This window comes from Callospermophilus lateralis, chromosome 5 (assembly GCF_048772815.1).
Source record: "Callospermophilus lateralis isolate mCalLat2 chromosome 5, mCalLat2.hap1, whole genome shotgun sequence".
In the NCBI taxonomy this organism is placed as follows: domain Eukaryota; kingdom Metazoa; phylum Chordata; class Mammalia; order Rodentia; family Sciuridae; genus Callospermophilus; species Callospermophilus lateralis.
Genome location: NC_135309.1, coordinates 33093064 through 33106258, shown reverse-complemented (window position 1 = coordinate 33106258; position 13195 = coordinate 33093064). Strand labels below are relative to the sequence as shown.

At 36.3% G+C, this 13195-nt stretch overlaps 1 protein-coding gene across 1 annotated transcript in view; it reads left to right on the top strand.

The window, feature by feature from the left end:
* The window catches only part of G3bp1 (G3BP stress granule assembly factor 1), a 38479-nt gene extending 30272 nt beyond the window's left edge, over positions 1-8207 (top strand). Inside the window, exon 12 of the mRNA XM_076856411.2 lies at positions 619-8207. Coding sequence (XP_076712526.1) covers positions 619-825 — 207 coding nt within the window. The 3' untranslated portion in view covers positions 826-8207. The remainder of the gene's footprint in view (positions 1-618) is intronic.
* The last annotated feature ends 4988 nt before the right edge of the window (positions 8208-13195 follow it).

Below are 13195 nucleotides of genomic sequence, written 5' to 3'. Positions count from 1 at the left end.
TTGTGAGTAAAGAAATAGTTTATGCAACATTGATCACTATGTTATGTTGTAATATAGCACAGTGGTTTAAAGCTTATATTTCCCAGACAGGAGGCTGTGGATTACGTTCCTTTTCCCCCATTCACTAGTTCAGTGACCCATAGACTTACTCTTGTCACTTGTAAGAGACAAGTGTCTTAACTTCCCTGGCCTTTAATTTGCTAGTGTCTAGAATTTTATTTGCCTCAGTATAATGACTTTTTTTTGAGATGAGAATGTACTTAGAATAAATATGTATAGTACCATCTCTGCATATTCTATGATGAAGTTTTAGCCTAAGCCTCTAAATCCATGGAGAAGGTGGCAATTCTTATTTGTATTATCCTGTTTAGGATTTGTTAAGTAAATATAATGACAATTACTTATGTTGTTTAATTTGGCTTTTTTTAACTAGCCTGCCTACCTTACCACATTTCCATGCATTTGTTAACAGGAAAATATGTTGTCTGAGCTTAAAACAAAAATTGATTGCAAGAACTTGACTGATTTGTAAGCTGCTGGTTCTTTATGGTAGCGTCATTTTACTTTTGGTAGGTGTAGTTCATAAGCGCTGAGTCTGGTTACCTTGATTTCTTCCAGCCAATCATGTTCAGAGGTGAAGTCCGACTGAATGTGGAAGAGAAGAAGACTCGAGCTGCTCGGGAAGGGGACCGTCGAGATAACCGCCTGCGGGGACCTGGAGGCCCTCGAGGTGGGCTGGGCGGTGGAATGAGAGGCCCTCCCCGTGGAGGCATGGTGCAGAAACCAGGATTTGGAGTGGGAAGGGGGATTGCTCCACGGCAGTGAATTGCTCTTCACTGGTCTTCATGAAGCATAAAAACCCCAGCTTCTGCAGAATGGTGAATTTCTTCAACCAGCCTTTGTTATCTTGGAGTATGATGATCCTAGTCTTATAAACTGCTTAAGTTTGTACAATTTTACTTCTTTTTGTGTTAATGGTGTGTGCTCCTTCCCTTTTCCCTTCTCCTGGCCTTTTAGTCCTTCACTTCCAGTTTTGTGGAATGCTATTTTAAGAGTAACGAATTTTTAAAGAAGAAAAAAGACTGAATTTCCTTGCTTACTTTGCATATACAGACTGGAATTTTTTTTTTTAAACATCCATTTCCCCAAAGGAATGTGTCTTGCTTATTACTGACATTTGGTATGTTTCATTCATTGGAATATTTCTTACTTATTTTCTACGTGTTTCAAAACCTGTGAGGAATGCAGGATTTGATAAGCATTTTGGAGGCAGGAAAAATCCAAATTGTTTATTCTTTGAGAGTTACGACTACCTTCTGATGTGGAAAAATTGCCATTGGAAAATTTGACATTTGATTCTCCCTGATGTGGTTAAAAACTGAATAAAAGGTGTTAATAGAACTTTTTTCTTTTGATATGTGATCACAAAATAATTCTAAAGCCTACTGTTTTTACCATTGAAATTTAAATTGTGAGATAGGTTTTAAATGTCTAGAATGCAATTAATAGGCTTTTCTTGAACTGTTAGATTCTTTTGAAGTAGAGTTTTTTCATGTTTCATTTGTATTTGTTTAAAAAAAAAAGAAAAGAAAAGAAAAAAAATCCCCCCAACCAAATAACAACCAGAGCAAAAACTGTTGTGCCTTCTATTTATCTTTGATTCCAATCTTGGCAGTTGTTTAAAGAAAAATAATAAAAAAAAAAATTAGATTTGTTTTATTAGGTTCAGAGTATGTGGGGAATTGTAGAGTTCCTCTTTTCATCACCTTGTATGTCTTTTGTTAATATTTGTTATGCCTTATTCTAAAACTGAGTCTCAAACTGGAATGCCTTGGAGGACAGATACTTTTGTAGAGGTCGTTTGACCTAAATAGTTAAGCATTTGTATTAAGTTTTATTTTGATATCTAATCAGATTCTTAATCATAGCCCATAAGAAGGAATGCGACTTTAATATTGGACTTTGCTGATGTGTTTAGTGTCTGCAATTTTTTTCTTTAAATCATAGCCATATGGTAAATTTTCTATTTTGTTATGGTTCTCTTTTATTGATGGGCATGCAGTGGGTGTTTCTTGGAAATGGCCAATTTTTATTAAAATATTTCTGGAAGAAAATTTAATCTGGCAATATAGACTAATAATACTCATTTTATATAGTATGTTATCTGTTGAGTGCTGTGTGTGAGGTGGGTGAAGGTTTTGTTTACATGTGTGAGACAAGCCTTTATATTGGTAACTTGTTATAATTAGGGCAACCAGGTTAGTCAAATTTAGTTTATTTACTCTTAACAGTGTTCATGCTTAGGACTTTTCATTTGAGGATAACATAGAAATAGCAGTTTAGTTTCACCATTGCTGAGAAATTGTAGATTTTTTTGTGAACAGGTTAGTTAAGACTGAAGTGATGTTATTAATTTAGTCTCCATACCTCAGCTATTTGAAAATTGCCACCATCTCCTTCACATAAAGAAATTTATGTAACCGAGTTACATGCCTGTTTTGTGGATCATTTTAAGTAACTCTTTGATAATCACTTTATTTGGCCCAGATTAGTGATAATTGGAAAGAAATCAACTTGCAAATTCATAGCTTATATTAAGCTTTTGATTAAAAAAGAAAGCTTTAAATTGGCAGTAACTTCAAGGTCATAAATTAAAGATAGCTTATAAATTACTTTTTATAATTGAGTACAAAGTTGTGCATTTAAAAAAACAAGTTCATATCAATCAGAAGTTTAAGGGCACTAATTTGATATAGTTATTTCTTGAGTTGGTGCTGTTAGTACATCCTGGAGAGCATTTGGAAATGTGAGATTTGTAAGGGTTCTGAGGGGCAATAACATATATTGGGTGGGGACCAAGGATACCAAATGTTTTGCAAAAGTAAAGCAATCCCATTGAGAACACTAATGGTCCCTACTCCTGTGGGTAAGTGGAACAGTGGGATTAGGGAAACTAGTGAAGGAAGTGAAATTCAGCCTCAGATAAATAATTAGGAAATGTAAATCTCTCTGAGGAATTAGAATAGCATCTGTTCTAAGTAATTAATAATTCCTATTTTTTGTACGGCCACGTGCATTTTGTGTGTGTGTGTGTGTGTGTGTGTGTGTGTAAATGAATGTTTAAATGGGGAGAGGTATAGCAATATGTGCTATATGGCTGCTTATAATGTTGCAAGGAATTATTGCATAATCTCAGAAAACAAAAGTTGTTTCCTAAATAATTTCAAGTCATCAGAATTGGGATGGATGTGGGGTTTTGAATGGCATTGGATCTAAGAAATAGGATTTAGCATCATAGTTGACACTGTTAAGAATCCCAATACCATTATTTACATTATTGCTTACAGAATAAACATGAGAGCATAAAGATGCATATATTGACACTGCTAGAAAGTTGAAGTGAAATACGTTGTTCTAAGATTTCTGTGGGCAGCAGCAGCTTATTACATAAAACTTTTTCAGATTTTAAAGTACAAATTTTTATTTGTAGGAACAGCCCAATTCATAATACTTTGCTAATGAGCTTGAGATTTTTGACCCATAAATATTTTAACTGAGTGAATTTAATTTGGTTTAGTGTGTTTTGGTCTTTTTTAAGACCTGCTTGTTGAATATACATCTTGGGGGCTGGGGCTATAGCCCCAGCATGTGTGAGGCATTGAGTTCAATCCTCAGCACCACATAAAAATAAATAAATATATTGTGTCCATCTACAACTAATAAATAAATAAATAATATGTAGATCTTGGCTTTTTAAAAATATTTTTATTTCTTAGTGAGATTGTATTCCTGTGTTCTCAAGTCTTTTGAGCTATTGTTAGGGAGTAGTGAAAAGGATAATCCAAAAATAATTATCTGATTGTGGATGACTGGATTACTACCACAGCATTAGTTCAATTGCACTTCATTACGTTAGAAAACTTAATTCTCACATCTACTCTGTACATTACATGGTGTTATCCTTAATAAAACAGATGGAAGAAATGGCATTAGAACAGGTAAATTATGAGGCCTTAAAAGTCATCTGTGTAGCAAGGAGCAGAATGACTTTCAAAATTGTTTTTTCTGTAGAATCATGTTTACTTATTTATATTTGAATGGCATATTTAGTGAATAGGATTTCTATAATAAAATTACTACTATATGGAGACCTCAGTCTGAAATACATTCAGAACAAGTTTATCATTACTGTTCACTTACTTTAATGCAAATCAAATCATTGAACTTGGATTTAGGGCTTCTTTTGATATTTGCAGATTGTATAGTAACATAAAATAGTAAACTTGTTCTTAAATTTTTTTTTTTTTTTTTTTTTAAACTGGGGATTGAACCCAGGGGCGCTTTACCACTGAGCTACATTCCCTGCCTTTTTATTTTTTTATTTGGAGACAGGTTCTTACTAAGTGGCTGAGGCTGGCCTTGAACTTGCGTTCCTCCTGCCTCAGCCTCCTCACTTGCTAGGATTTTAGGCATGTACCATCATGCCTGACTGTTTCTGCATTTTGAAAAAATCTATTTGGATAATTCATTTGATATAAATTTGAAATCTGAATGTAGATGATCACAGTATTTTTACTATAATTCAAGTGAGTTTATAATTGTTTTATACATACAATTGCCATTCTTGACACTTTTTTTCAGCCCTTTTTTGAAGACCCTTCTAGAATTTAGTGATACAGTGGAAAATGTTGCACTTTATAGAAAGCGGTTAGTCTCAGTATGGAAATAATCTTTCCATGAAGTTTAGATTTGTAGGCAATGATTTATGCTGAATGACTTATTTGTTTTAAGTAAATGGTTGCTTTTGTCAAATCTACTGATCTAAAGATGTTGTTTCCGTTTTATTTTTGTGCTATTTAAAAGAATCTGCAGAACTGCATACAGATGAGATAATTTCTGACTTTAGTTCAACAATTTTTAACCTTGTAAAAGAAGGAATGTGGGGATTTTAGGTAACTTATATACCAAAAGTAGACAACAGGCAGTTGGAGACAGCCTTCCACAGTGCTTTAAAAACTGGGCAATGTCCTATGTGGAATGGGGGAGCATTTAAAGGTTGCTGGTTCAATGATAGCCGTATGGCACTACATACAGTGAAATAAGGAGTTCTGGTCTTAAAGTAATGCCATTTGGGGTTTATATTTGTTCACTTGATGTTGAGGTTCTAGGGACCACAGGTAGGCTTGTGAACTCTATAGTAAGGGAAAAATGGTGACACACTTGAGATAAAACTTTAATTCTGTACATTCTTAGTGGATATGTTTTTAGCTCAGAATAATAAATTAGACTGTCTTGCTCATGTTTTCATGTCACTGTCTGAAAGCATGACCTGAATGAGTGAAAAGTTGATTAGAAGTCACCTTTAACCAATTTTGGTTTTGATTATGCTTATGGCTTAAAATCAAGATTATATTCAATTCTGTTTATATTTTTTGAAAACTTTGTGGATAGTCTTTCTACTCCCTGGCTTCCAACTTGAGCCTGGTAGCTTTTTCTTTTTTCTTTTTATTCCACTGTTAATTCTATAAGTGTGATGTGGATGGTTTTAGTAATACAGAAATGTTTAGTACTTTGAAATATGGCCAGTCACAGGTTTGCAAGGGATGGACGGTACAGCATGTGTTAGGATTTTTTTTTTTTTCTTAAAGCCAAGTTTAAAGTATTTATCAATTCATTTTGAAATACTTTAGCAAGTACTTGTTTTTCAGGAATCCACTTACGAGATGTTTGCCTATATTTTTGGTGGTAATTAGAGGGAAGATTGTATCAATCTGGGCAGAAACAATTTCAACTATTGCTGCAATTAAAGCCATTTTGGTTGCTGGTATTCACCATGCTTTGATATTACCTGTTCTACTTTGGATTTGTTCACATTTTAAAATTTTGTTGTGAAGATTGTGTATGCACTGAATGAAGACACCATGAAGCTGGCATAGGAAAGAAGAGGGTGGGCTGGCGCTCTCTCTCTCTCTCTCTCTCTCTCTCTCTCTCTCTCTCTTTACAGTTGGGTGCACATTTAACTAGAGTAGCTTGTAGGACATGTTTTAAAAATAAATTCATGTATAAGTAGATGTTAGAGATATTGAAGGGAGGGTTGAACGAAAGTAGTCTTTAGCTGATGGAATAGGGATTATTTGTGATTTATATGGAAAAACATTTTTAAGTGAGGAAAAATCAGATTATTATCTTGGTTTCTTCCCCCTGCCCCCATTCTGATTATCTCCAATAGGAAAGACTTAAGACTCCTGTAGTTTTTTAATCATAGAAAAACATTGTTAGTGCTGGAAAGGCTTAATACATGATTTTTCCAACTCCTCCATTTTACAGATGATACAGATGGCTCAGTGGATTGGTCAGTTCGGTTCCTAATATGCTTGTAGAAGAAATATGGAGAATCTTCAGGGATCACCAGTCCAGGTTCCCTGTAGGAAGGCCAATGCTGCTAAAGTTCAGGATGTGGGAAGAGAAGGGAAGGCATCACATTTTATTTGCTTACTCAGTTCACCCTTCAGTCTAGTTTTCATACCCAGGTGTGTGTGTGTGTGTGTGTGTGTGTGTGTGTGTGTGTGTGTGTGGTGTTTTCTTCCTTTTAGAACTGGCTTCATGCCCAGCTCTAGCAGGGTCTGTTGTCTAAGGACATTAAAAACTTTTGCTTCCCTCAGGGATGGGTTTACTACTAGCTCTCTCAGAAAGCTATTGGGTATCCTAATATTTTAATAGCTGAAACTCAGCTGTAATTTTCTTCTAAAATCCTTCAGCATTTTGTATTCTGTACATTGTGGTGCTTTTCCACCTTGTATTGTTATAACTGTAAGCTCCTAGGGGGCAGCAATTTGGCCTTAGGCATATACCCTGTTTAGTGCCTGGCAGTGCCATATGTGTATCAGGGTCCTAATACTCCTTTCCGGTTATTTCTCTCATTCTTTATAGAAATGATGCTCCAGTATGCTAACTGCTTGTGGTCCCCCTAATCAGCTTGGCCTTGCTAATTCCCTGGCTGTAGTGCCTTCTCCTTGAATACATTTTTGCATCTGTACCCTGGACCCTAGTCTGCCATCAAAGTAATTTTTATCAAGGTTCAGTTCAGGAGGTCCCCTTCTTGCCTCCCCCACCCCCCAAAAAAAAAAAAATTGTATCAAAAATAGGGAATCCCTTTTGGGGACTGATGTATCCAGGATTCAAAATGAGGAACAGATTTGTTCTCATGTTTCCCTTCCATTTTGTCCCCTGTCTTTGAGTTTTATGTGAAATTTCCATATGAAATTTCAGAAAACGTAATTTTCCCCCCTTTGGAATTAGCATGGATATGTGGGTACAGATGGTTCAGTAAATATACTTTTATATACATGTATCACAGGAATTTTACATTCCATCTTCAAACTGCAGAAATTCTGACCTTCATTTTTAAAGTTAAAGTATTCCTAGAACACTTGATACCTTTCTCATGGTTTATAACTTACTCCTTAAACCTAGAGTTAGAATTATATCTGTTTACTACCTTGTTAGACTATAAGCTCCTAGAGGACAAGGACTGGGGAATTAATTCCTATATTTCTAATTATAGGAAGGTACAGTGACTTATTCTAGAAATCCTAAATAACAATTTAATTTTCAGTTTTCATTCTTAAAAGCAAAGAATGCCTGGAGGTAGTCTTGAATGCACTAAATTTTAGGCACTGTGACATTTCAGTAGGGGAAAATGTTGGAAATTTGGAGGGGGTGGGGAGGAAGTCACTGGCTGTTTTGAGCTTGTTCAATTCCTGGTGTTGGTAATTAGCCATTGTATCAGATTGTCCCTGATCTATCCCAGTGCCGGGTTTCCACACAAAATGATTTTGTTCCTTCATTGCTCTTCATTCATAACATGGCCTATCCTACGAGTCATCTGCTTCCCTTTTTGTTAACTCCTTACATCCAGTCTCCAGCTAAGTCCTCTATCATTCTACCTCACTAGTCTTTCACATCTCTCCTCACTTAGGTAATTTCAGTAGTTTTTAGCTCCACATTATCTCTTCTTACTCCAGCTTATTTTATACACAATATTAGATTCATCTTACCAAAGCCTAGCTCTGACCATGTATCCCACCCACTTGTGTGTTCTATCTCCCCCACTAGACTGTAAGCTCCTTACGGGCAGGACCTGTGTCTAGAGTCATCTTTGTTATCCCCCGTAGTACCTACCAATAAATATTTCTTGAATGAACAAATGAATTCTCATTTCTCAGCATAAAGCTTGTCTAAAGTGAAATGTTTTTCAGGTTATACATAAGTTTCTCTCTGGGGTAATTGCAAGACTTCAAAAGTTTTCTCACATGAAGTTGGTCTGATGATAACAATTATGACTTAACCACAGAAAATTTCAGAAAACTTTAATTTTTTTCCATTGGAATCAGCATGGATATGTGTATGGATGGTTCAATAAATATACTTTTATATACATGTATCACAGAAATTTTACATTCCATCTTCAAACTGCAGAAATAGATTTTTTTACAAGCCAAAAAATAACTGCCATAACTTTTATGACTCCATGCAAAAAAGGGAAGAGTAAGGGGCCAAAGGGAATTGGTTGTTCAAGGTTGAATGTCCAATAAGAAGTAAAAATGTTACATTAAGGAAGCGATTGCTTAACACGCTGCTTAAGGTGGTAGCCAAACAAATCCTTAACTGCAGCATTAAGGCCATACCAAGTTTATACATATATACAAAGAAATTTCCATATAAAAGACACTATCACATTTTCTTCTGGGAAAGGTTGAGGAACTTATTGAATAATTCTGACCCAATTTTCCAGACCAGTTAAGATGCCCCCAGGCTGCTACTTTTAAATCTACTTCGGCTACCTGTTTATAGAGTTGCTGCTATATGGGCTTGTGATTTTTCTGGTCTCATGTTGGAAGTATGAATCATCTTGAATCTCTTCTGTTAAGCGTGATCAGGTACTTTAAGCTGAACTCAGTGCCCAGCCAAGCATATTTCTTCATGTACTTCCTCCCAGAAGTACATGGAATCACAGTATAGTAACTTGGCGTCATACCTGTAACAGACTTCACAGCCATGTAGACACTGTCCTAAAGAATTATACAATGCCCTTCTGTTCTTTGGGGTTAAAATAACTTCACTTGAATAATGGACAACTAAACTAGAGTTAGGTTTCAAGAAATATCCCATGTTAAAATTTAATTTCTGATATTTATGCTTTGTATTTCATGACATGTTAAAATTGGCAGCTATCTTTTTGGAGAAAAAAATGTGAAGTAGCTCAGAAAAATCACCTGGAATTTGCTTTTCTGCCTAAACATCAAACCAGGGAACTATTAAGACAAGGGGTAATTTTGTGCAAATACCTGAACAGGTAAAATGGGGACTTCCAGCTATGCAGAAGTCACTTGCTTTGGCAAGATTTGGGTGGGACTCAGATTGCACACTTTGGTTCTGTTGGCAGAAACCAGCCCATCTTAAATTGGTGGAATGCATCCTGAGTCGAAATGAAAATTGAAACGTTTCTAAATCTAGGATAAATTATGTAAATAAAATAACCCTTTTTCCCAATGGCTGAATTAGAGCATTTATTTTACAAGGTTATAACTCAATTTGGAATGTTTTGAATCAATCTGATTTTGATTTGGAAGTACTGTACTTTGAACACATGCAAAACTCGTAGTCATTGCATTCCTCTCACGCACCACTCTTTCAAATGATACTAGTTATATACACTGCAACAGTTTGCATCTGTTCTGAATACGGTGGTTTAGCCAACAGGTCTATTGTAATGTTGAGACAATGAGACTAGAATATCCTTGGGATCATAAGAGAGCTTAAATTTATTAGGAGAGTTTTTTTTTTTTTGTTTTTTTTTTTCACTCTGGTTCATTTTGCCTATTTCACATCTATAGCTGCTGAGTTTTTTTAGCTGTATTTTTTTTTCCCAATTTTTCAAACTTACTTGAAGGTCTCTGAGATAGGCCCCTACTATATTTGTTTTTTGAAAGTAGAACTCAGATATAAAAGACTTTTATAGAGAGCTTGCTAGCATGCACAAGAATCCCAAAGAGTAGGCATTTCATCTATGTCCAATATAAGAAGTAGCAGGATGGGTCCCTTTGGAATTCACTCATTTCATTTTAACTTGTTAGTGCTGAAAATATTATAATGACTTAGGTATTGGAAGATTGAACTATTAAAGTATGAAGTATGAATTTTAAATACTCTGAAATGCCCTATGGGAATGTCCTTTTTTTTTTTTTTTCTGCTTTCATAATATACAGGCTAAATTGGCATGTTGAGCATGGTGTACACTTTCAAATGAGGTAGAAACATATCTAACATGGAAAAGGTTGAGTTTCCCAAACTGATTGTTTGATATGCAAGCACCAGTTTTCAAAAAGATCGGGGGTCAATCTTTTATTTACTAGGGTAGATAATACTAAGCTTTCCCCAAAATATTCTTTCTAGATTTGCTTACTATAAAAGGCTATTCCTTCTACTTGTTTGCACTAGCAATGACTTGGTAAAACTCAACTACACTTAATCTCTATTTCTACTAATCATGTCTTTTTTTTTTTTTCCTTTTTAATTTGCGGACTAATTATGAGCTTTGAATAGAGATGCTTTTGGGTTGAGGGGAGGAATTTCAGATGCAAGCTGAAGGTTCAGAGACATTCAAGGTTACACTTTTTCTCAAGGTCTACTCTGTTACACATAACAGATCAACAAAAGATAAGATTTGAACCACAAGCTCCCCTTTAGAAATTCCTTAATTGTACTAAGTGGTAAGTAACTCTGGGAATAACTTTCACAATTAATGTAGAAATGGGAGCTGAGTATAGAACCAACTTTACAACCATGACTTTACAACTAACTCCCCCTCCCCAAACACATATACAATGTCAAGTCTTGTTGGGTTTAGCGGATGCCCTTGAAAGTGTAAATTGCTACTGGGTACCATATATACTTATGAGAGAAAGGAAAATGTAGGTTCCTCCAAGAGAACAGAAAAATCTGAACTGGGTAGAAGTGTCAACTAGTAAAGGACAGAATGAGCTGCTCTGCTCATGAAGAAATACTCTGCCACTGAGAACTGCTACAGTGAGTCCTAATAGGATTCCTATTGAAGCATGTTTCAATGTACTCCAAATGTATCTTTCCCAACCTGTCTCCCATTCATTACACTGGATCCAAGTGTATAATCACTGCCTTGTCTGTGCCCCTTATTTTTTACCATAATATTTTTGCTCATGCTATATTATCTCTGCCTGGAAATCCACTGTCCCTATCTGTCAAAACCTCTCTCTTTCTTACTAGGGATTGAATCCAGGGATGTTTTACCACTGAGCTATATCACTAGCCCTTTTTTAAAAATTTGATACAGGGTCTCCCCAAGTAGTCCAGGTTGACCTCAAACTTTGTGATCTTCCTGCCTTAGCCTCCCCAGTGACTAGTATTATAGGTGAGTGTCTGTTTCAGCTCTCTTATGTTTAAACATTTTTTTGGGGGGGGGGTGTACTAGGATTGAACCCAGGGGCGCTTTACTACTTGCTACACCCCTAGCCTTTTATTTTTAAAATTTCAGATGCTGTTTCCCTAAATTGCTGAGGCTGTCCTCAAACTTGAGATCCTGCCTCAGCTTTCCAAGGCACTGGGTAATATTATAGACCTGTGCCACTGCACCCAACTCTCTTCTGTTCTTCTAAGTTAACTGCTCAGGTGGCCTTGCAACATGCTGATTTATTTTCTGCCTGCTTCATGGCACTCTGCTTTCTGTTACATACTTCATGCATTCCTTGTTCATAATTACTGGTACTTTTATATTATAGGAAAGTAGTAGGCTGTGTTTTATTCTGATGTCATGTTTTTATGACAGAAATTTAATGAAAAAGGTGGAAGCTTTGAAGAGGCACATGTGGGGAGGTTAAAAAACATGTTCTAGTGCGGATATGACACTAACTTTGGAGATGTCCCTGTGCACATTTCGACTCAAAAGGCCTATTTGCTTTCCCCAGGCTGAGACATTGTGAAAAATAATCCAAAGTTAAATGTATAAAAGTTGCCTGGAGACCCACTAAGCCAGCCAGTCTTGGGGCCCCTAGGGGGCATCCAGAGTGCCACTTGCCTCACCAACATTTAGAGCTGTACAGAGGGGTTCTAATCTGGCTTTCAGATGAGAAAGTGCTAAGACATTCCAGATATCACTATATTGTAACTCATGGTCCTGTCTTGCCAAAGATCAAACTTAATAGAGGCAACTTAAGAGACATAGGTGAGGGCAAGTGGGTCCTAGGATACAGTGGTAGAAGACTTGTCCCATGAACTGGACTGGCTAGTTTGTGCACATCAAGTTACCTAGGTGATACTTAGGTCAGGAACAGAAAGACCTGGAGACAAGCAGAAGCCATCTACTTAATTTTGTGTATGTATGGTTAGGGGGAGGTTTCTATTCACACATTTTCCTTCTTACTCCATTTTCCCAGCTGGTTGCTAGAGCTTGGATGGGAGTAAAGAGCCATTAGAAGTCCCTCCTTTATCTGGAATTGGCCAGGCTGTCACTTTGAATACTTATGTTTCAATAGTATCCCACACGAAAAGAAGGTCCCTTTTTACCTGAACACCTGCTTGGAGTAAATGACTAGGTAACTGCCCTCTAGAAGTTATACCATTTAAAATGTCAGTAAGACCATGGTTAATTCATACAGTAAACTGGTGCTATGGAAAATTGGGAATTTGAGATCAAATATGCCATCATCCAAGAAACCTTGGATTTGAGACATGACTTCTTTCCCCTAAACTCTCTCCCTCTTTTGTTAACACATCTCTCCTAAATTTGTTATTTATACCCACATTACATCTTCATTCAAGTTCTGTAGTTGGGGATGATGCTCACTTTAATTCCTGTGCCTGTCGTCGTTTATAGTAGGTTCTTTATCTGGAGCGAATGTTCAAAGGGATTCTAGACTTAGGAAAGTCTTTCAGAGAAGGTCCAATCTTACCCTTGACTCCTAGGCCCATGCTTCTCTCATACAGGACTACAAATAATAGATGCTTTCAATATCCTCCAAGTGCTACCCATTCCCTCCTGTCCTGGTGCTTACTCCTTTTATTCTTTATTCTACAATTGAAAAATAGAGGATGCCTATATATTAACTCCAAATCTGTGCATCAAATATCAGATTAGTGGGTCCTTAAACCTTGTAAGGTG